This window comes from Rhinopithecus roxellana, chromosome 14 (assembly GCF_007565055.1).
Source record: "Rhinopithecus roxellana isolate Shanxi Qingling chromosome 14, ASM756505v1, whole genome shotgun sequence".
Lineage (NCBI taxonomy): Eukaryota > Metazoa > Chordata > Mammalia > Primates > Cercopithecidae > Rhinopithecus > Rhinopithecus roxellana.
The window spans coordinates 17,979,067-18,001,610 of record NC_044562.1 but is presented as its reverse complement, the minus strand read 5'-3'; the positions used below and the strand labels follow the sequence as shown (position 1 = coordinate 18,001,610).

The window sequence follows — 22,544 nt, the reverse complement described above, 5'->3', positions numbered from 1 at the left end:
TGAGCAACAGAACTCAGAAATGCCTGCCCTCACGGAGCTCTGTGCTACCACGGACACGAGGGACACCAGGCAAGACAGACCCAGCTCCTTGATGAGTTCTGTTGCCCATCAGGATTTGTCCTTTAAATATTTCAGGGCCCGTGCCATAGATGAGTGCACTGAGATCTGTTTGGTTTGATTTCATAATTAGGTATGATATGCTTATATTTCTAGGTTTTTATTTTTAGTTACTGATATATAAACTAGTATCATGCCCTTTTCTCTCTTAACCTTACAATCAGTGTTTTTAACCTACAGAGAAGTTGAAAGAATATTACACTGAAGATGGCCAGGCATGGTGGCTCACGCCTGTAATCCTGGCACTTTGGGAGGCCGAGGCGGGCAGATCATGAGGTCAGGAGATCGAGACCATCCTGGCTAACATGGTGAAACCCTGTCTCTACTAAAACATACAAAAAATTAGCCCAGTGTGGTGGTGGGCATCTATAGTCCCAGCTACTCGGGAGGCTGAGGCAGGAGAATGGCGTGAACCCGGGAGGCGGAGCTTGCAGTGAGCCGAGATCACACTGCTGCACTCCAGCCTGGGTGACACAGCAAGACTGCGTCTCAAAAAAAAAAAAAAGAATATTACACTGAGGGGCTTCCAATTAACATTTGTGTGCCCTATCTCTCTCTCTCGCTCTCCTTCTATGTGTATAATACATAATTTACAAGCATATACATTTTTTGCTGAACTATCTGAGAGAAGATTGCAGACTTTTGCACATAATCCCATTATCACAGCTAAGAAATTTAACATTAATAGTATGGATATAGTATTATCAGTATTCCTTAGTTGTCCCCTAAATGTCCTTTACCTCTGAGCGGTTTTGGGTCATTTGGTTTTCATCCAGAATATAGCCAGTTACCAATTACTAGTAAACTAGTTGATAAATATAATAGCTTTTTAAATGGAAGTAGTAACAGGAACTAATAAAATTCCCCTTGCTTGACACAGGAAAGAGGACACTGAATCATTGTCTTAAAAGTATTTTTCAATTACGTTTTAAAATAATTAAAACCCTGCTTTCCTGAGTGATAACAATGACATAAGGCTATTTTAATCAGAGATAAGAACAGGGAATCTAATAAATGTGGGGCTAACCAGTGGGCACAGTTAATTCTTGGGTCAGGTGTTCTTCTTTGTAGAGAAATTCAAGGACGTTTTCCATGCCTGGGAGCACCTCTCTCTCTCCCCTGCTACGTGGGGGTGGTCCTATCAAGATCTTTGACAGTGGCAAGCTGCCAGGTAATGAGGGCAGCTCATTTTCCTGAAACTACAGGCCTTCCCACTATAATGATGCAGTCGCCCTGTCACCAGCTTCCCCATCAGGTCTCAACAAACATTTTTATCACTTCTCTGCCATATGGTGTCCTCATGGCTGGAGCTGCAGAAATCAGTAAGATGTGACTCCCTGCCCTCAGGAGCACACAGACCAAGCTGTGTGGCAGGCAAAGAGCTGGTCAGTGGAACGCAGTGGGCACTCCCCCCAGCGCATGAGTACTCTGGACGGCTACACGACGCTGGCGTGCAAGATTTGTAGTTCTGCCTTTGCACCTGGAGCTCACCTCTAAAAACGTTTGAACGCTGGGGGTCTTGGACATCATCCTGTACAGATAAGAGACCACTATATGTGATGTAAGATAGGCATCCTGGCTTATTTTTCTCCAGGTAGAGAGCACTCTTCTCTACACCACCTATAAACAGCTCATTATTTCTCCACTGATTCAAGGTGCCACTTTAATTCTGTATCCCCTCCAATCACCCTAGCTCTCTATTTTGACACATTGTCCAGTTGCCTGTTGCCACACCAGTGTTTGTTGCAAAGGTTCTTAGCATATCTAAATATCGCTTAGGAAAAGCCCCTCTCCCCGCCTGCCTTCTGCCTTTTCTTTCAGAGTGGATTTAACTGTGTAGAGACCTTTATTTTTCTGTAAGCATTTAAAAATAAGTCTGGCAACTTCCTTAAAAAATCCTTTTAGGATTTTGATTAGTGTCACATTAAATTTATGTAATGTTTTGGAGATAACTGAAGTCTTTGCAATGTTAAGTCACTGCACAGCATTACACGTATTAATTTTATATGTTAAGACAGAATAATGGTCCCTCAAAGATGTCCACATCCCAATCCCCACAACCTGTGACTAAATGACGTTACATGGCAAAAAGGACTGCTGATGTGATTAAGGATCTAGAGATAGATGATTCTGGATAATCTGGGTGGGCCCAATGTGATCACAAGGGGCCTTACTGAAGGGAAGCAGGAGTGTCAGAAACAAAAGGAGATGTGACAACTGTGTCAGAAGTCTGAGTGACGCAAGGCCATGAACCGAGGAATGCAGACACCCTGTAGAAACTGGAAAAGGCAAGGAAATAAATTCTCTCCTAGAGACTGGAAACTGGAAAAGGCAAGGAAATAAATTCTCTCCAGAAACAATGCGCCCCTGTTGACCCATTGTAAACTCTTGACCTCCATAACTGTGAGATAAGTTTGTGTTGTTTTCAGTCACTAAGGTTGTGGTAAGACTGCAAGTTATGAAACAACTACAGGAAAACATTGGGGAATATCTCCAGGACATTGTTCTGGGCAAATATTTCTTGAGTAATACCCGACAAGCACAGGCAACCAAAGCAAAAATGAACAAATGGGATCACATCAAGTTAAAAAGCTTCTGTAGCAAAGGAAACAACCAACAAAGTGAAGACACAGGCCACAGAATGGGAGAAAATGTTTGCAAACTACCCATCTGACAAAGGATTAATAATCAGAATTAAAAAGGAGCTCAAACAACTCTTTAGGAAAAAGTCTAATAGTTGGATTTAAAAAATGGGCAAAAGAGGCCAGGCGCGGTGGCTCAAGCCTGTAATCCCAGCACTGTGGGAGGCCGAGACGGGTGGATCACGAGGTCAGGAGATCGAGACCATCCTGGCTAACACGGTGAAACCCCGTCTCCACTAAAAATACAAAAAAAATTAGCCGGGTGAGGTGGCGGGCGCCTGTAGTCCCAGCTACTCGAGAGGCTGAGGCAGGAGAATGGCACGAACCCGGGAGGCGGAGCTTGCAGTGAGCTGAGATCCGGCCACTGCACTCCAGCCTGGGCGACAGAGCGAGACTCCGTCTCAGAAAAAAAAAATGGGCAAAAGATTTGAATAGACATTTCTCAAAAGAAGACACACAGATGACAAACGGGCTTATGAAAGGGTGCTCAGCATCACTGATCATCAGAGATGCAAATCAAAACTACACTGAGATACCCTGTCACTCCAGTTAAAACGGCGTATCTCCAAAAGTCAGGCAATAACAAATGTTGACAAGAATGTGGAGAAAAGGGAATCCTCATACACTGTAAGAATGTAAATTAGCACAACCACTATAGAGAAGAGTTTGGAGATTCCTCAAATAACTAAAAATAGAGCTACCACATGATCCAGCAGTCCTACTGCTGGATATATACCCAACAGAAAGGAAGTCCATGTATCAAAGATAGCTCTGCACCCCATGCTTGCTGCAGCACCATTCACAGGAGCCAAGATTGGGAAGTAGCCTCAGTGTCCATCAGCAGATGAATGGACAAAGAAAATGTGGTCCATATACACAGTGGAGCACACAGTGGAGCACTGTTCTGTGCGAAAGAATGACATCCAGTCATTTGCAAAGCATGGATGGAACTGGAGATCATGATGCTACATGAAATAAGCCAGGCACAGAAAGTCAAACATCACATGTTCCCACTTACTTATCTAAACAATTGAGCTCATGGAGATAGAGAGCAGAGGGATGGTAACTAGAGACCGGGAAGAGTAGTTGGTTGGGGGCGGTGGTTGGGGAAGATGGAGAAGGTTAATGGGTACCAAAAAAAACACATAGTTACAAAGAATGGGCCAGGCGTGGTGGCTCACGCCTGTAATCTCAACACTTTGGGAGGCCAAGGTGGGTAGATCACTTAAGGTCAGGAGTTCGAGACCAACTTGGCCAACATGGTAAAACCCTGTCTCTACTAAAAATACAAAAATTAACCAGGTGCGGTAGTGAGCGCCTGTAATCCAGCTGCTTGGCAGGCTGAGGTGGGAGAATCGCTTGAACCTGGGAGGCGGAGGTTGCAGTGAGCAGAGATCTCACCACTGCACTCCAGCCTGGGCAACAGAGTGAGACCCCCAACACAAAAAAAAAAAAAATGAATAAGACCTGGTATTTCATAGCACAACAGAGTGACTATAGTCAATAATAATTTAATTGTACATTTTTAAATAACTAAAAGAGTATGATTGGATTATTTTTTTACACACAGGATGAATACTTGAGGGGATGGGTACTCCATTCTCTGTGATGTGATTATTACACATTGCATGCCTGTATCAAAACAATCCATGTATACTATAAATATATACACCTGTACCCACAAAAATCGAAAAAAAAAATTTTTTTTGAGAGGAAGTCTTGCTCTGTTGCCCAGGCTGGAGTGCAGTGGCACAATCTTGGCAGCTGCAACCCCCACCGCCAGGTTCAAGCAATTCTTCTGCCTCAGCCTCCCAAGTAGCTGGGATTACAGGCGCCATGCCACCACACCTGGCTAATTTTTTAATTTTTTGTAGAGAAGAGGTTTCCCCATGTTGGCCAGGCTGGTCTTGAACTCCTCACCACCTCAGGTGATCCGCCTGCCTCAGCCTCCCAAAATGCTGGGATTACAGGCATGAGTCACTGTGCCTGGCCTTAAAAATTAAAACAAAAGGGCCGGGCGCGGTGGCTCAAGCCTGTAATCCCAGCGCTTTGGGAGGCCGAGATGGGTGGATCACGAGGTCAGGAGATCGAGACCATCCTGGCTAATACGGTGAAACCCCGTCTCTACTAAAAAATACAAAAAATCTAGCCGGGCGAGGTGGCGGGCGCCTGTAGTCCCAGCTACTTGGGAGGCTGAGGCAGGAGAATGGTGTAAACCCGGGGGGTGGAGTTTGCAGTGAGCTGAGATCCGGCCATTGCACTCCAGCCTGGGCGACAGAGCGAGACTCCGTCTCAAAAAAAAAAAAAAAAAAAAAAAATTAAAACAAAAAAATTATGGTGCTTTGTTAGAACAGCAGTAGAAAATGAATACAGCCATCCTGTGTGCAAGTACAGGATGACTCTCCATTTCTTTAGGTCTTGTTTGATATATTTCCTTGCTAGGAGAAACCTGAGGCCAGGCATGGTGGCTCACACCTGCAATCCCAGCACTTTGGGAGGTTGAGGCAGGAGCATTGCTTCAGTCCCAGAGGTCGTGGCTCCTGTGAGCTGTGATTGTGCCACTGGGCAACAAAGTGAGACCCTCGTCTCAAAAAAAAAAAAAAAGAAACTTCATATGTTCAAGGCAATGGGTGAGCATGTTCTTCAGGGAAGGTTAGGACCCCTTCTCAGCCCTGGAGGTTGGATTTGATTAATTTAGCCCAGTGTTTTAAATTTAACTCCCCTTGTCAATGATGATTTCAATGGGCATGCAATCCATTCCAGCCATGGAATCTAAGATTTTCCAACTTCTGTGAAGGGCTTGAGAAATTCTGTGCTTTCTTTTCCCCTTTTGGTCTTTGACTGTTGCTTGAGATGCTATGCTTGGAGGTCCTGCAGCCATCCTATTTGTACAAAGTGACAATTCTTTTTTGGTTTTTTCTTGAGACGGAGTCTCGCTCTGTCACCCCGGCTGGAGTGCAGTGGCGCAATCTCAGCTCACCGCAAGCTCCATCTCCCGGGTTCCTGCCATTCTCCTGCCTCAGCCTCCCGAGTAGCTGGGACTACAGGCGCCCGCCACCATGCCCGGCTATTTTTTTGTATTTTTAGTGGAGACAGGGTTTCACCGTGTTAGCCAGGATGGTCTCCATCTCCTGACCTCATGATCCGCCCATCTTGGCCTCCCAAAGTGCTGGGATTACAGGCGTGAGCCACTACACCCGGCCACAAAGTGACAATTCTAAAAACAAAAGCAAAACCACACCAGGAAGGCCAGGGAAACCCAGCGGAGAGAACCTGGATCTGCAGCAAAGTCACTCAGCTTTGCATTCCCCACCCTGTACTCGCTACCTCTGGAATTCTGTTTATGTTGAATATTACATTTCCCTTACCGTTTAAACCAGTGGTGTTGAACTTTTGTTACTCGTAGTCAAAAACATGTATGGAACAAGTAAATATAAAGAAAATAAAAAATATTTATTCCAGCAGCCAGAGAGAACTGTGATCATCATTTTAGTGCGTTACGTTTAGTGTAGTTTTTTCCTACATATATTTTCAGCAAACGAGAAACCTTTCAGTGTTTGTGTATGTGTCTACATGTGTATATAGTTTGTTTGCAGTTTGATTTTTGTTTGTTTTCTTTTGCATTGTTGAACATCCTATAAAAGATGATTTAATGATTTATATTATATTTACCTACCATAATTTATGTAGCCATGCTGCCATTTCTGACATTCATTTTTACTGATTTGGAGTTATTAAATATGCTTGGTGAACCACTAAGTACATAAATATTCCTAACTAAAACAAACACAAAAAAATTATGACCCTTCCTTCACCACCAGCACCCTCTGGTATCCCGTTGCCAGGAGTGTGGATAAATCTAGAATCTTAGTTCTCTTGAGGACTATGACAGTATGTATTGCAAACAATCAGAATACCAGGACTTTTTTGGTTTGGTTTGGTTTGGTTTTGAGATAGCATCTGGCTCTGTCACCCCAGCTGGAGTATAGCAGCACAATCACAGCTCACTGCAGCCTTGACTTCCTGGGCTCAAACCATCCTCCCACCTCAGCCTCCCAGGTAGCTGGGACCACAGGCATGCGCCACCACATCTGGCTGAATTTTTAATTTTTTGTGGAGACAGAGTCTCACTATGTTGCCTAGTCTTGAACTCCTGAGTTCAAGCAATCCTCCTACCTCAGCCTTCCATAGTGCTGGGATTACAGGTGTGAGCCATTATGCCCAGCCCAGCCACTAGTACTTTTGGAATCAGTAATTCCACTGCTACGACTTTTTTTTTTTTGTTTTTTTTTTTTGAGACAAGAGTCTTGCTCTTGTCGCCCAGGCTGGAGTGCAATGGCACGATCTCAGCTCACTGCAACCTTGGTCTCCCGGGTTCAAGCGATTCCCCTTTCTCTTGTCTCAGCCTCCCAAGTAGCTGGGATTACAGGCACCTAATTTTTTTTTTTTTTTTTTTTTTTTTTTTAAGTAGAGACAGGGTTTCACCATGTTGGCCAGGCTGATCTGGAACTCCTGACCTCAAGTGATCCACCTGCCTTGGCTTTCCAAAGTGCTGGGATTACAGGTGTGAGCCACCGTGCCCACTGCTAGGATTTTATACTGAGAAGTAATCAGATGTTCACAGGATAGATAGATAGATAGACAGATAGATAGATAGATAGATAGATAATAGATAGATAGATAGATAGATGATAGATAGATGATAGATAGATAGATGATAGATAGATGATAGATAGATAGATAGATGATAGATGATAGATGATAGATAGATAGATGATAGATGATAGATGATAGATAGATGATAGATAGGTAGATAGATGATAGATAGATAGATGATAGATAGATAGATAGATAGATAGATGATAGATAGATGATAGATAGATGATAGGTAGATAGATAGATGATAGGTAGATAGATAGATGATAGATAGATGATAGATAGATAGATAGATAGATGATAGGTAGGTAGATAGATAGATACAAATAGATATCTATATATAAACACACACAAGGTTATTTGTTGCAATATTATTCATAAACTTAGATAGTACATTCCCAGGCCGGGCGCAATGGCTCACACCTGTAATCCCAGCAATTTGGGAGGCCAAGGCGGGTGGATCACGAGGTCAGGAGTTCCAGACCAGCCTGGCCAAGACGGTGAATCGCCGTCTCTACTAAAAATACAAAAATTTGGCTGGGCACGATGGCTCACGCCTGTAATCCCAGCACTTTGGGAGGCCGAGACGGGCAGATCACAAGGTCAGGAGAACAAGACCATCCTGGCTAACACGGTGAAACCCTATCTCTACTAAAAATACAAAAAATTAGCTGGGCATGGTGGCGGGCGCCCCTAGTCCCAGCTACTCAGGAGGCTGAAGCAAGAGAATGGTGTGAACCCAGGAGGCGGAGCTTGCAGTGAGCCGAGATCGTGCCCCCGCACTCCAGCCTGGGCGACAGAGCGAGACTCTGCCTCCAAAATAAATAAATAAATAAATAAAATACAAAAATTAGCCGTGTGTGGTGGTAGGTGCCTGTAGTCCCAGCTACTTGGAAGGCTGAGGCAGGAGAATCGCTTGAACCAGGGAGGCTGAGGTTGCAGTGAGCTGAGATCACGCCACTGCACTCCAGCCTAGGCAACAGAGTGAGACTCCATCTCTTTTTTTTTTTTTTTTTTTTTTTTTTGAGGCGGAGTCTCACTCTGTCGCCCAGGCTGGAGTGCAGTGGCCGGATCTCAGCTCACTGCAAGCTCCACCTCCTGGGTTTACGCCATTCTCCTGCCTCAGCCTCCCGAGTAGCTGGGACTACAGGCGCCCACCACCTCGCCTGGCTAGTTTTTTGTATTTTTTTAGTAGAGACGGGGTTTCACCGTGTTAGCCAGGATGGTCTCGATCTCCTGACCTCGTGATCCGCCCGTCTCGGCCTCCCAAAGTGCTGGGATTACAGGCTTGAGCCACCGCGCCCGGCCTGAGCCACCGCGCCCGGCCGAGACTCCCATCTCAAAAAAAAAAAATTACATTCCCAAAATAGGAGGCTGGTTATATGATATATTCACACAAAAGAGTACTGAAGATGATATTTTAGAAAAATATTGAATGACATGGGAAAAGCCTCACAATATATTGCTAAGTGAAAAAGCAAATTATAGAATGGTGTGAATATAGCATGCCAGCCATTTAGAATGAACCCAAGCTAGTATTTTTAAGTGTGTATTTGCATATTTTTAAAATTTTTTTAAAAATCAAATGTTAAGTGGTTGTGCTTAGATATTGGGAGGGCAGGTCATTTATATATTCTATATATTTACCTAATTTTTCATGATAAACACTTACTGGCTTTATAATCAAGGGAAAAAAAGGTTGCAGATAAACATATTTGCCCTGTGCAGTGGGGACCCTCCTACCTCACCTCAGCCTAGCATCAGCTGCACCTCCCTGGCCATTTTCTTCCCACCCAACCCTGCCCCCTGCGTGGGTTCCAGATCCTTCTGTCTCTCCGATCTCTGTGCAATCCCTGAACACATCCTTTGCTCTGTCTTCATCCTCCCCTCCTGCTGCCTTCCTCGGGCCTCTGGACAGGCTCTGGGGCTCTGCCTCCCTTCCTCTCAGACCCTCTCTGGCTGTGTCCCTGCCCCATCTTCTTCTGCATTCAGCCCTCTGTGGCCAGGCGATGACTTCCAGAGGGTATTTCTGCCAAGACCACAGGTGACCTTCCAGTTTCCAATCCCCGAGGACACTCAGGGCACATTGTCCCCGCTCTTTCAGTTGCTGGCTGCTGACCCCTCCTGGGAGTCATTCCACCCCAGTCCCCATGTGCTGGCCTCGGCCTCTTACCCCCTTCCTCTTCAGAGGCCCCATCGAAGGCCCTCACTCCATCCTGCCTGTTCCCTAGTTTCCACTACTCACTGATGACACCCACACTCAGCCCAGATATGTCCCTACAGCACCCCCAATTCAGCATTTCCTAGACCAACACAGCTGCCATCTGAGTCCCCTGCTGCAGGGCATGGCATGAGTGCCCACAAACAGCCAAGCCAGAGTCCAGCAGGTTTGCATGCTCCTCCCACCCTGTCCTGCCCACCACCGGCCTTCACGGCTCGGGGAGGTCCTCCTAACAGTGCTCCCTGCCACCGTTCACCTTCCACAACCGTGGACAGAATGATCTTTCTAGCAGGGAACGTCATTCCTTTGGTTCTGCATTACTTGGGGTTCAAGTTTAAATTCTGGCCTTACAGGGTGCTTCTCAATTGACACCCCTGCCACAAGCATCAGAGCCCCCCAGGACACCCTGCCCCCTCCACGCTACTGTCGCACAGGTCTTTTCAGGAAAGGGAGGTAGGGGGTGTCCATATTTTGTGATTTTTTAAATCTTTCTGTAACAATGCAGCACAAATATATATATGTATACACACACACACCATATATAGATGTATAGCTATTTTTCCCCTCTTCACCTTGCTCATGGTGTTACTTCTGCTGGAAAACCTTCCCTCTTCTGGCACCTGGCAAACCCCAACTCAAGAGTTCAAAACTGAGTTGGCTAGGAGTGTGGTGGCTCACGCCTGTAATCCTAGGACTTTGGGAGGCCAAGGTGGGAGGATTACTTGAGCTCAGTTCAAAACCAGCCATGGCAACACAGTGAGACCTTGTCTCTATTTAAAAAAAAGACTGATCGCCCACCTTGGGAAGACTTTCCTGCCCACCTGTCTCCTTATCTTTGGTGTTGGGTTGAGCCACGTGAATTTTTTTTTCTTTCTTTCTTTTTTTTTTTTTTTTTTTTTTGAGACAGAGTCTCACTGTGTTGCCCAGGCTGGAGTACAATGGCACAGTGTTGGCCCATAGCAACCTCCACCTTCCTGGCTCAAGTGATTCTCCTGCCTCAGCCTCTTGAGTAGCTGGGACTACAGACATACACCACCACGTCTGGCTAATTGTTGTATTCTTAGTAGAGATGGAGTTTCACCATGTTGGCCAAGCTGGTCTCGAACTCCTGACCTCAAGTGATCTCCCCGCCTCGGCCTCCCAAAGTGCTGGGATTACAGGCATGAGCCACCACGCCCAGCCAGACATATGAAATTGACATTCAAGAACAGCCATTTGCAGGGCCCAGCCCTAGGCAGGCACGAGCTTGTTTGTTCCCCCCCACCGAGCCCTTGTTGGAGTAGGTGGCCCATATCTCCTTGTTGAAGGAGGAGCAAGTGCTCCATTGCCTTATAGATAACTACAGGGCCTTCCTCGGGGATCTGTGGTCAAGGCTGACCCAATGAGGCTGTCCCAGCCAGCTGGCCCTCGCATCTGGCTGGATCTGGTGCATGAAGCTCTCAGCGCTTGCCTGCTGGGCGAGGGTGTCTCCCCCAGCTTGGGTGCCAACATTAGACACTGCAAAGGAGCTGTTCTGCACACATCCTTTAGGTAGTGTTATAAGAAAGTAAGTTCTAGGCCAGTCACAATGGCTCATGCCTGCAATCCCAGCACTTTGGGAGGCCAAGGTGAGAGGATTGCTTGAGCCCAGGAGTTCGAGAGCAGTCCTGGCAACATAGAGAGAGACCTTGTCTCTGCAAAAAATAAAAACATCAGTTGAGTGTGGAGGCGCCCATCTGTAGTCCCAGCTACTCCAGAGGCTGAGATGGGAGGATCACTTGAGCCTGGGAGGTCAAGGGTGCAGTGAGCTATGGTTGCACCATGGCACTCCAACCTAGGCAACAGAGTTAGACCCTGTCTCTAAGAAAAAAAGAAGAAGAAAGTTCTTCAGTCTTGTTCTTGGCCAACACTTGCGACAACTGACATGACTTGTTATGGCTTCTCTGGTTGGATTCATCCCTTCATTCACATGCTTAATCCTTGGAGAAAACCAGGAGATCGGTGCCTTAACGTTGTTTGCTTGAAATGTCATGGTCCCATGTCACCCAGAGTGGTAAGACATAATTGTGTGTTAGGAATACACCACGCCATGTATCACTGTGAATACAGAAGGGGGCTGACAGGAGCAAGGGGAGGCTACTGCCTCACAGGGTCAGCCTCCTGGCTCCTGCCAAGACCCTTTAAAAGGTCTGATATGCTAATGATGGTTTAACAGGACTTTGAGGCACCGCCCCCTCCTGTATTTGTGATGCTGCACAGCAGTCGGCGGTCCAAATCTGGCTGGCTGTACTTACCACCGTTTTTCATGTTTTTCTCCAGGCTGGAAGACCATCACACACCTCCCCAGACAGCCCAACACCCCACAAACGGCCACCCGCAGGCCCTGCCAAACCCTCAGGAGGCTGTCTATAGGGAGGGCAAGCTCAGCACCCCAGGGTCCCGCGTCTCCTCTTCATGTAAGAGCATGGGCAGCACGTCAGGTCAGTTCTGGGACTGTGATGTCTAGAACCCACGTGAAACAGCAGCAGGAGTGGCAGACGCACACCTGCTCCTGGGAAGCCCTCTGGTCTCAGCCACAGCCCTGTGTCACAGAGGCTCACGGGATTCCCAGCCCACAGCCAGACCCACGCTGGGCTGGTCCTCTGTGTCCCCTTCTCGGACCACTGCCTGCTGTCCCGTCTGGGAGCTCCTGGGGCAAGATTTCTGACTGGTGAAAGCCGGCTTTAATATGAAACTTTAGAGGAGGAATCCCAGGATGATGTAGATCTGTGACCCTGGTTCTGGTAGCTCAGATTCTCATGCAGAGGAGGTCAGCCGCCTGCTGGAAGGCTGGACCGAGGCAGAAATGTGCAACTAAAAGCACAAACAACTTTGGGATCCAAACGCATTTGAAACTTCCAGCTGGGTTAACCAGAGGCTGATGGGAGATAAAAGTATTTTTTAGATGCCAGAAAAAATATATATGCTTTGAATCAGAAATGTACAAAGTATTTTTTTTTAATTTTTGAAAGGAAATTAAAAGGATTATGAGCAGTTCAGATAAGACTCTAATTTCCATTTGAGTAGGAAAAACAATGGGTTGGATTCCTGTCTGAGAAACATCTGAGAACTTGCATCTGCTCACAATTGGATTCAGACGCTTCCAGACCCAGGTGCAGAGCGGTAGCCAGTGACGAGTCAGCAGTGGCTGGGTTATTTGGGACCCTAGGTCTCTTGGTGGTGAGCAGTTTCAGAGGTTTTGCCAGCATCGATCATCAGTTATTTTACGCGTGCTTTACTAGAGCTGTCAATATTCGTGTGCTCTCTAAAGATGAGCAGCTTAGTAATTTCTCCAGAGATTTCTGCTGTCAGGGTGGAGGTCTTAGGGGGCGTCTAACAAGTTTTGCCAATTTGACTGAATGCCATTGAGTTAAAACTGATTTCAAATTCTTAGGCCTGGACTTCCTAAAAGGCTCCACAGTACATTCAGGGTAACGTAGCGGTAACATCCTTGCTTTACCAAAATGACCACTAAGAGCCCCTTTATTTTTGCACTGATTGGACGTGCCTTTGGGAAGCTGTCATGCTGTTACCTGTAGGGCGGAGGCACTTGAGGTTGGCATGGATGGAAATGGCCAAGGAGCAGCTGCTGCAGTGTTGATGTTATTGTTCTTTTCAAGAACAGTTTACTTGAGCCCTGGCAAAGTCTGGGCCCAGGCACATTCCGGGTCCTTGCATGAACAGGGTGGGCACCCACCAGGAGACTCAGCCTTGGTGGTCATGGGTAGTTGCCAGTGCTTCTTCCTAGGGAGACAGCAGCTGCCCACCAGCCCCCCCAGATGGACCAGCTGGAGCCAAAGCAGTGCTCTTCCCAAATCCTGCTGTCGATGCCACCATTAACCTGCCCCAAATGCTGAGACTGTGTTCTGAGTGTCCCTTCTTCAGGCCTGCTCCTATTGGCTCAGCCTGGCTGGGACCCAGGACACTGACCCCCAGCCCTGCTCTTCTCCACCTGCCAGAGACCAGGAATAGTCACTACCCGCCCTGGCCCTGCCAGGCCCGCTCTGAGCCTCAGGCCAACACCCCTAGTCCTCCTTTTATTTTATTTTATTTTATTTTATTTTATTTTATTTTATTTTGAGACAAGGTCTCACTCTGTCCCCCAGGCTGGAGTTCAGTGGCCAATCATACATAGCTCACTGCAGCCTCACACTCCTGTGCCTAAGCGATCCTCCCACTTCAGCCTCCTGAGTTGCTGGCACTGCAGATGCACCACCATGCCAGGCAAAGTGTTTTTTTTTTTTTTTTAATTTTTTGTAAAGATGGAGTTTTTCTGTTGCCTGGGCTAGTCTTGAACTCCTAGTCTCAAGTAATCCTCCCGCCTGAGCCTCCCAAAGCACTGGGATTACAGGCGTGAGCCATCATGCCCTCTTAGTCTCCTTTAAAATCCTTTTACTTGACAAAAAGTTCTTCCTTTGGAAAAACCAAGCCCCAGGTGAAGTTTCCTCTAGGTCATGAGTAAGCCTTTGCCATGCCTGGAGTAGATTCCCGTTCTGAGTTACTTTCTTTCAGACAGGCCTGCCCACGGCCTGCTGCGTCTCCCCAGTTGGCCTCCCTGCCCCTCTCCCTGTCCTGTCACCAGCCTCTGCCTAAGGGATAGATGGCAAACAGGCCTCCGCTTCTGTGCTCCATCTGGGCTCTGCAGATAAGGGGACTGCGATTAAGCCCGTTAAGCCAGGGGATGAGTGATGTGGAGGGGGATGAGCATCAGGGAGAGCAGAGAGCGGGCAGTGCTGGGCTGGGCGTGGGCACCCCTGAGCCACGCTGCCTTCTGTTGCATTCCTTCCCTGCTCAGGAGCTTGCTCTGACTTCCTCCAGACAGTCCTGCTTCTCCATCCCTCCCCTCCACTTCAATTGATTGATTGATAGATTGATTGATTGATTGTAGACAGAGGTGTCTCTCTGTGCTGCCCAGGCTAGTCTTGAACCCCTGGGCTCAAGCGATCCTCCCACCTCAGCCTCCCGAAGTGCTGGGATTACAGGCATGGGGCCCCCTCCACTTCCCTTCTCTCGCTCACCTTGCCCTAGGCCCATCCTGGCCCCAGGCAGTACTCCCCACAGGTCTCCCTGCACACAGCTCGCTGCTGAGTCTGGCCTGTGCTGGGAACTAACGCCCCACCCAGACACCCCGTGGAAACCCCCACCTTCACGTTGAGTTTCTTGAGGAAGAGCCTTTGCGCTTTGCGTTCAGTCAGCACCGCAGGGAAAACTCATGAGGGGGAACCTGTTGGACCCTCAGACTGCTTGATCGGTTGAACGCAGGGCCAGAAAGAACATTCTAGGCAAAAGACTCAGCCCCAAATGCCAGGAGGAAATAGTTCCCAAGGGAAAAGGCCAATAATATGGCTTAGCATTTTGCAAAACATTGGCCTGAGGAAAGCTATTCTCATTTCCCCACCAACCGGGACTATCTTCAATATCAAAATCACATGCCTTGGGACTTCATAGCCCTGGGAGTTAAAATGCCCAGCCCTGTCTGAAATGGACCAACAGGCAAGAGATACTACTATCCCAGGAAGCCCCTGGTGCACACCCATGGCTGCCCCATCTCCTGGCTCCTGGCTTTCTTAGTTAGGGGGTCTCTTGTTCTTTTTTTTTTTTTTTTTTTTTGAGATGGTGTCTCACTCTCTCGCCCAGGCTGGAGTGCAGTGGTGCGATCTTGGCTCACTGCAAACTCCGCCTCCCAGGTTCAGGTGATTCCTCTGCCTCACCCTCCTGAATAGCTGGGATTACAGGCATGTGTTACCATACCCGGCTAATTTTTGTATTTTTAGTAGAGACAGGGTTTCACCATGTTGGCCAGGCTGGTCTCGAACTCCTGACCTCAAGTGATCTGCCTGCCCCAGCCTCCCAAAGTGCTGAGATTACAGGAGTGAGCCACCGTGCTCGGCTGGTCTCGGTGGGACCTCTGAAAGTCTGCAGTGTGTCCTGTGCTGGAGGAAGTAGGAGAGGAGAATGGGACAGTTGAACCAAGACCACCTCATGGTCTCAGGACACTCCAGCTCAGTTCCTCCTTTTTATGACCACCCCGTCCCCTACCCTCACACACCCTGGGAAGCTCCTGATCCTGGTCCTAGAGGACTTCCTGATGTGGGCACAGCTTTGTGACTCCACGCATTGTAGTGGGGTTCCCCTGCGTGTAGCCCAGCAATTCAGTGTGACTTCACTCAAGTATTCTCTTGTACACCTATGCTTTGTCTCCCGGCCTTATTCTAAGCATATTGAGCAGGTGCCACCTGTCCTGAAGCTCTATTTCTAGACCCAGATACAGGTGGAGACCGCCCAGTGCCACCCGCTGGGTTCTGGTATCAGAAATAGATTCTCATTTGGGTCAAAAGAGAATTATCTGGAAGTCAAAGCCCCTTGCTACAGGGAAACCTGCAGGGAAGATCCCTTTATATTTAAGATTAAATAGATCACATTGCAAAGCCGCAGAGGTGCTTCTAAAATGAAAGAGCTGAGAGGAGCTTGGCCTAAGGGAGTTGCGGATGCAGCCTCTGTTACAATCACTGCAGCAGTGACATGGCCCCCCTCAGCTGTAGGAGGAGAGGAGAGGTGGGGTGTGAGAAGGGGTGCATGGCATCTGAGATGCAGGAACATCTGTCCCCAGGCCACTGGGGAGCCCTCCGTATGCTATGATGCTATCTAGGATTCTCCATCTGCTTCCCCGTGAAGGGCTCCTGTGTATCCCAGGTGGCCTGGTTCCGGGTGGGCATTAGCTATGGCACCAGTCACTGGGAGTGAGGGCACTTCCTGGCCACCCCGGGTGTGCTTAGGGGTTCAGCATTAAGGTGGCCATCCCGGGTGTACTTAGGGGTTCAGCGTTAAGGAGCCTTGGGCTGCTCAGTGAGAAGCACCCTACCTCTCAGGTTGTTGGTTTTAGCAAATAAAACTACACGCCACCCAGTTACATTTGAGTTTCAGATAAGCAAATGTGCCTCCACGTTTCATCTGGAGGTGCCTAGCCATGGCCCAGGGAGACAGTTCGTCGTTCTGAGGGCTTTCCAGAGGCTGAGGGGTGCCAGGAAGGCTGAGTGGCCAGGGTGATCTGCACCTCCCTGGGCTGTGCCTGTTGCCGCCAGCAGTGTGCCTGCCATCCCCCGCTGCCTGGCAAGTTCCCGGCTGCACGAGTAAACAAGTATCCCAAGCCACAGGCGCCAGGGAGCCCGCAGGGCCTGGCCTGGGGTATGTGCTTTTCTTGGCTTTCCAGCCCAGCCCAGGAGAGGGCATCCTTAGAGGGGCTCCACAGCACATGTGAACTGAACTTTCTCTCCTCCTCCCCAGCAGCCATCAACGCCAAGCCAGGAGAGTGGCTCCCAAGAGCATGCCAGGAGGAGCCTCACCCGGCTCCCACGGGGACCTCCCGCCAGCCAAGGAAGGCGACCCCGGACCCAGGCAGTGGAGAGACCACCAGGTAAGGGGGATGTCACCAGACCTCGAACCTTACTCTCGGTGCTCTGGGAGCGGGTGCCCCACGCCGGATGCAGAGCACCCAGGAGACCTGGAAGGCTCCTCTGAGGCCCACCATCTGACAGGGGAAGCCAAGGAGCAGCGTCAGGATTCCCGGTGAAGTGCAGCTACCACTCCTGGCCACCCTCGGAGGGCTGTGCTGCTTGAGAGCCGTCAGTCAGACGGGAAGGACACAGCACTCAGAAGCATGCGCACAGGACTAGTTTTCAGAATTGCCAGGCGGACATGTCCGGGGCTGTGTGATGGGGTGACTTAAGGACAGTGTCCTGTCTTAGCTTTTTGCATTTGGAGGAGGTGGGCTGGAGGGCAGAAAGATGGAGAAGGAGGTGAGTAAACGGGTTGGCTCAGAGGTCACTTCCTGAAACAGAAACTGGGCCTCCAGGCTGGGGTATGGTGGTGCACGCCTGTAATCCCAGCACTTTGGGAGGCCGAGGCAGCAGGAGGATTGCTTGAGCCCAGGAGTTTGAAACTAGCCTGGGCAACATAGTGAGACCCTGTCTCAAATAAATAAATAAATAAATAAATAAATAAATAAATAAATAAATAAATGAAAAAAAGGAAGAAGAAGAAACTGGACCCCCAAGCAGAAGAAAAACAAAAACAGTGTCCTCTCTTCCACTGTACCACGTGAGCACAGACTGGCCCTGTGGGTTATTAACAGTGTCCTGTCTTCCACTGTACCACGTGAGCACAGACTGGCCCTGTGGGTTATTAGGGCTTCTTTTTTTTTTTTTTTTTTTTTTTTTTTTTTTTTTTTTTTTGAGACGGAGTCTCGCTCTGTCCCCCTGGCTGGAGTTCAGTGGCGCGATCTCGGCTCACTGCAAGCTCCGCCTCCCGGGTTCATGCCATTCTCCTGCCTCAGCCTCCCTAGTAGCTGGGACTACAGGCGCCCGCCACCGCGCCCGGCTAATTTTTTGTATTTTTAGTAGAGACGGGGTTTCACCGTGGTCTCGATCTCCTGACCTCGTGATCCGCCCGCCTCGGCCTCCCAAAGTGCTGGGATTACAGGCGTGAGCCACCGCGCCCGGCTATTAGGGCTTCTTTAGGGTCTAGAAAGGACCTTTCCAATCTCACCAGCTCTTTCTTTTGGATCTGGAGAAACCTGTTCAGGGAGAGGGGCCTGGCCTGGGTCTCAGACGCTGCCTGTCCCTGACCCTAGGCATGCCAGTTGCCTCTCACCACTTCCTCCTGGCCGTGAAGGAAGCCAGCCTCCTGCGGTGAAATATGGGGCTGGAGCAGGCTCAGCTTAGTTCTGGGGGCCCCGGGAGAGGACAGGCAGGAAGACCGAGCAGAACCTGCACCCACTGGTGGAGAAAATCAGAGAGAGAGAAAGAGGCAGAAGGAGAAATCAATGGGGAGTGGCAGACAGGAGGAGGATGCAGGAGAAAGGGGTGCAGATGAGTGCTGAGCTTCCTTGGGTGGGGATGGGCTAGAAGCCGAATTGGAACTGTGGGAAGGATGGGAAGGACTTGAGGACCTAGGCTAGGGAAGGGTGGGGACAGTCCTAGCTAAGAAGCAGAGGTGTCAAAGGTGGCCGCATTACTTGGGGAGGGGCCAAGCCTCTGGACTCCTCCAGTCCCACTGCCAACCTGCCTGGGGACCCAGGGACTGACCTCTCCTACCTGGGCCTCCCCTCTCCCTGTGCCTGAAGAGGAGCTCATCTGCCAGACCAGGGGTTCTCAGGCTCTCAGCATCCCCCTGAAATGGGGACTCAAAATGAGAGACCGCTGAGGGGTGGGCCAAAGCTCTCTCATGCTGCCGGTCCAGACTGGATCCTCCCCTGTGGTTCAGCCAGGCCAAACATGCCCTTCCGGTGTAGGCCGCTTCTTTTTACTTCCTGCAAATGCTGAGTTCATTTCTGAGGCTCTCCACCAGGACAGCCCTCTCTCCCCAGAAAGAACTGTTTTCACAGTAGGTAGGCAGCCGACCCCGAGAGACCTCATTACATCAAGTAGGGTTGCCTAACTGGCCCCCCAAGATTCTGTTGGGCACAAAGACCCCCCAGGGTCCAGCCTAGAGGTGCTCTCCTCTTGGTGTCAGTCACTAAAGCCAGCTCTTATTTTAAGCCTAGGGGTTCAGTATGAGGAAGAATAGGATGGAAAGAGGGAGAAGTACAAGTTGTTCCATCTCCCCCTTCCTCCCTCACTGGCAACATCATCTGGAATATTACGGCATTCTAGATGAGAGAGATATATATATACCTCATATGTATATGGTATACCTCATCTAGAATGCCATAATATTCTAAATGACAAGAGGCCATCTCTTGTCAGGCTGGCTTCAGCCCCAATTCAGGTCTCAGCTAAGCATCCCTTCCTCCTGCCTGACCCCAAAGTGTGGGTCACGCCCTTCTGCCAGACTCACAGGAGCCAGAGTCCCTCCATGAGACTGTGGGGAGACCCCACTGTGTTGTCATGTGGCTGCCTCTCACTGCCTCAGAGACAAGCACAGTGTCCAGGGTATAGAGAGTGTGCAGGGCCTGCTGGGTGTACGGGGAATGTAGGGCATGCAGGAGTGTGCACAGTGTGCAAGGTATTCAGGAAGTGCAGGGCTGCAGGGAGTGTGCCAGGAGTGCAGGAAATGCATGGCTGCAGGGAGTGTGCCAGGAGTGCAGAGCATCTGCGCTGTGCTCCTGCACCTGGCCTAGGTGGTCAGAGTACCTGTTGATGAACAAGTGGGAGAAAGGGAGAAAGAGTGGTTCTCTATGTGGCTTTGGTGGGGAACGTATGTCCCCTCAACTTCCCTGAGCTCTGTTCTCTTGCTCTTTCAGGTGAGGTCTCACACCCAGAAGAGGAATTGGTAGATGGGCAGGAAGCCCCTGGGACAGAGGTCTGAGTCAGTGGTAGACTGAATGATGGCGCTGGTTACTTAGCTCAGCTTTCAGGTGTTTTAAGGCTAATGGCCACTCAAGCTCTGTTCCAGTGAATTCCAGCAACTGTCTTGCTGTAAAATTGCTTTCTTGGAGGCTAGGGAATAAAAGTCCAGACCTGCCAGGCGTGGTGGCTCACACCTGTAATCCCAGCACTTTGCGAGGCCGAGGTGGGTGGACCACGAGGTCAAGAGATAAAGATCATCCTGGCCAACATGGTGAAACCCTGTCTCTACTAAAAATACAAAAATTAGCTGGGCGTGGTGGCGCGTGCTTGTAGTCCCAGCTACTCGGGAGGCTGAGGCAGGAGAATCGCTTGAACTGGGAAGCCGAAGTTGCAGTGAGCCGAGATTGCGCCATTGCACTCCAGCCTGGATGACAGAGTGAGACTCCGTCTCAAAAAAAAAAAAAAAAGCCCAGACCCTACAATCGTACTACCTTCCCCCAACCCCCGTGGGGAAATTTTCCTTTTCCTTGGTCAGCTTCTTAGACTCCTTAGATTAAGTAGCAGGAGAAAACTAATGTTGATCAGGCTTTAAAGATGTATTTAAATTAAGAAAGAAATGCATTTATCCTGCGAAGAGCCCAAGTGCTCCCCACGAAGTATGTCAGTCCACAGAGGCTGACTTGCACCCCGGAATGTGCAGGAAGGTGATGGCAGGGCTGCCTTGACTGTCACCTGTCGGTCCTTCTCAGCATGGCTCTGCCACTCCAGAAGAGCAGCGCCAGCCGGGTGCCAGGTGCTTGTGCCTGGAAGTTCACCTCCACGTGGCCTGAGGACAGGTGAGGGAGGGGGCTCTGTCTGAGGAGCTCCTCGCACCCAGGCCCAGGACACGATCAGGAGCAAATGTCAAAGATCCTGTCCTGCCACAGATGAGAAGTGATTATTCTGCAAGTGCTATGACTTTTTTAAAATGAGAAGAGATTGCACATATGTCTACATGTATGCCTTTCCCCTCACGTTTGTCCCTGTGGATGGACAGCAGCTCCCAATGACACATTCATGCATCCAGCTAAAGAAACAACACGGGCCGGGCGCGGTGGCTCAAGCCTGTAATCCCAGCACTTTGGGAGGCCGAGACGGGCGGATCACGAGGTCAGGAGATCGAGACCATCCTGGCTAACACGGTGAAACCCCGTCTCTACTAAAAATACAAAAACTAGCCAGGCGAGGTGGCGGGCGCCTGTAGTCCCAGCTACTCGGGAGGCTGAGGCAGGAGAATGGCGTAAACCCGGGAGGCGGAGCTTGCAGTGAGCTGAGATCTGGCCACTGCACTCCAGTCCGGGCGACAGAGCGAGACTCCGCCTCAAAAAAAAAAAAAGAAACAACACATGTTCACGCCTGTAATCCCAGCACTTTGGGAGGCCGAGGTGGGCGGATCCCCTGAAGTTAGGAGTTTGAGACCAGCCTGACCAACATGGTGAAACCCTGTCTCTACTAAAAATACAAAAATTAGCCAGGCATGGTGGTGCATGCCTGTAATCCCAGCTACTTTGGAGGCTGAGGCAGGAGAATCGCTTGAACCCAGGAGGCAGAGGTTGCAGTGAGCCAAGATCGTGCCACTGCACTCCAGCCTGGGTGACAGAGCAAGACTGTGTCTCAAAAAAAAAAAAAAAAAACAAAAACGACACATGAAGCCTCAGGAGGCCGAGGAGCCTGAGACGTGTAGCCCAATGTGTGCCCACGGCACGGGAGCTACGTGTGCAGCTGGTTCCTATCTGCCTTTATCTGGTATATTCTGTTCTGGCCCATTTCCCCACCTCTGCCCCTTTCTGGGTTTTCTCATCACCCAGATGAAATGTCTGCAGCAATAACTGAGAGCCAGTTATGAACCCTCTGGGCAGAGTCGCCTAGGGGCCCTGAATGCTTTTGTTTGGCCTTAATGCAAACAGAAGGGACACAGGATCCTCTGCTGGGTGATGCTCAGCAGCCGGATTATGACTCAGCAGCATTCCAAACACAGGGAAAGATTCAGCATCTCCCGAGGCATGTTATGGCTCTTCCCTCTCAACACAATGTTCCTGTTGATAAGCTGAGATTCTATAAGGGCCAGGCTGCTCTAATCAACAATCACCTACCTTGCAGAGCGCCTCCCAACTTTCCCGTATATCACCCTTTACATTTTTGCCAGGACCCACTCCCATGCGTTTCTGCGGCACATGACTTCCCGTATGTCATAGGTGACTGCCGTCCTGGACTTCCTTTCCACATGGTTTCTCTGCTCTGCCCTAATCTGGCCTCATCTCGGGCCAGACCAGCACCATTTCCTGGCCCTGGCTCCTGGCTGCCTCCAGGCTGCTGAGCTCACCATGCTGGGGGGATGGCGGGCCCTGAGGCCACTGGAGGCTCAGCTGACACTTACCAACAGCAATACACCCCACCTCCCACTGCATCCTTCCCAGAGCGGCTGGAGCGTCCAATGACAGGGGCCTAGCCTCCTAGGTCCACACAGGCACCGCCTGCAGCAGCCCCCAAGGTGGTCAGACTGCCTCACGGGGTGGGCTCTGCCGGGTGAAGGGACAGCTCCCCGATGCTCTGCTGAGGGCCACT

General features: G+C 49.6%; 1 protein-coding gene across 4 annotated transcripts in view; it reads left to right on the top strand.

The window, feature by feature from the left end:
- Positions 1-22,544, top strand: part of ARMC9 (armadillo repeat containing 9) — a 188,728-nt gene that overhangs the window by 154,713 nt on the left and 11,471 nt on the right. For 2 of the 4 annotated variants that reach the window (XM_010362003.2, XM_030916894.1), the window contains exons 22-23: positions 11,935-12,071; positions 16,939-17,068. In XM_010362003.2, coding sequence (XP_010360305.2) covers positions 11,935-12,071; positions 16,939-17,068 — 267 coding nt within the window. Of the gene's footprint in view, positions 1-11,934; positions 12,096-16,938; positions 17,145-19,894; positions 20,088-22,544 lie in introns of those variants that run through there. The other 2 variants (XM_030916895.1, XM_030916896.1) reach the window with 2 other exon arrangements.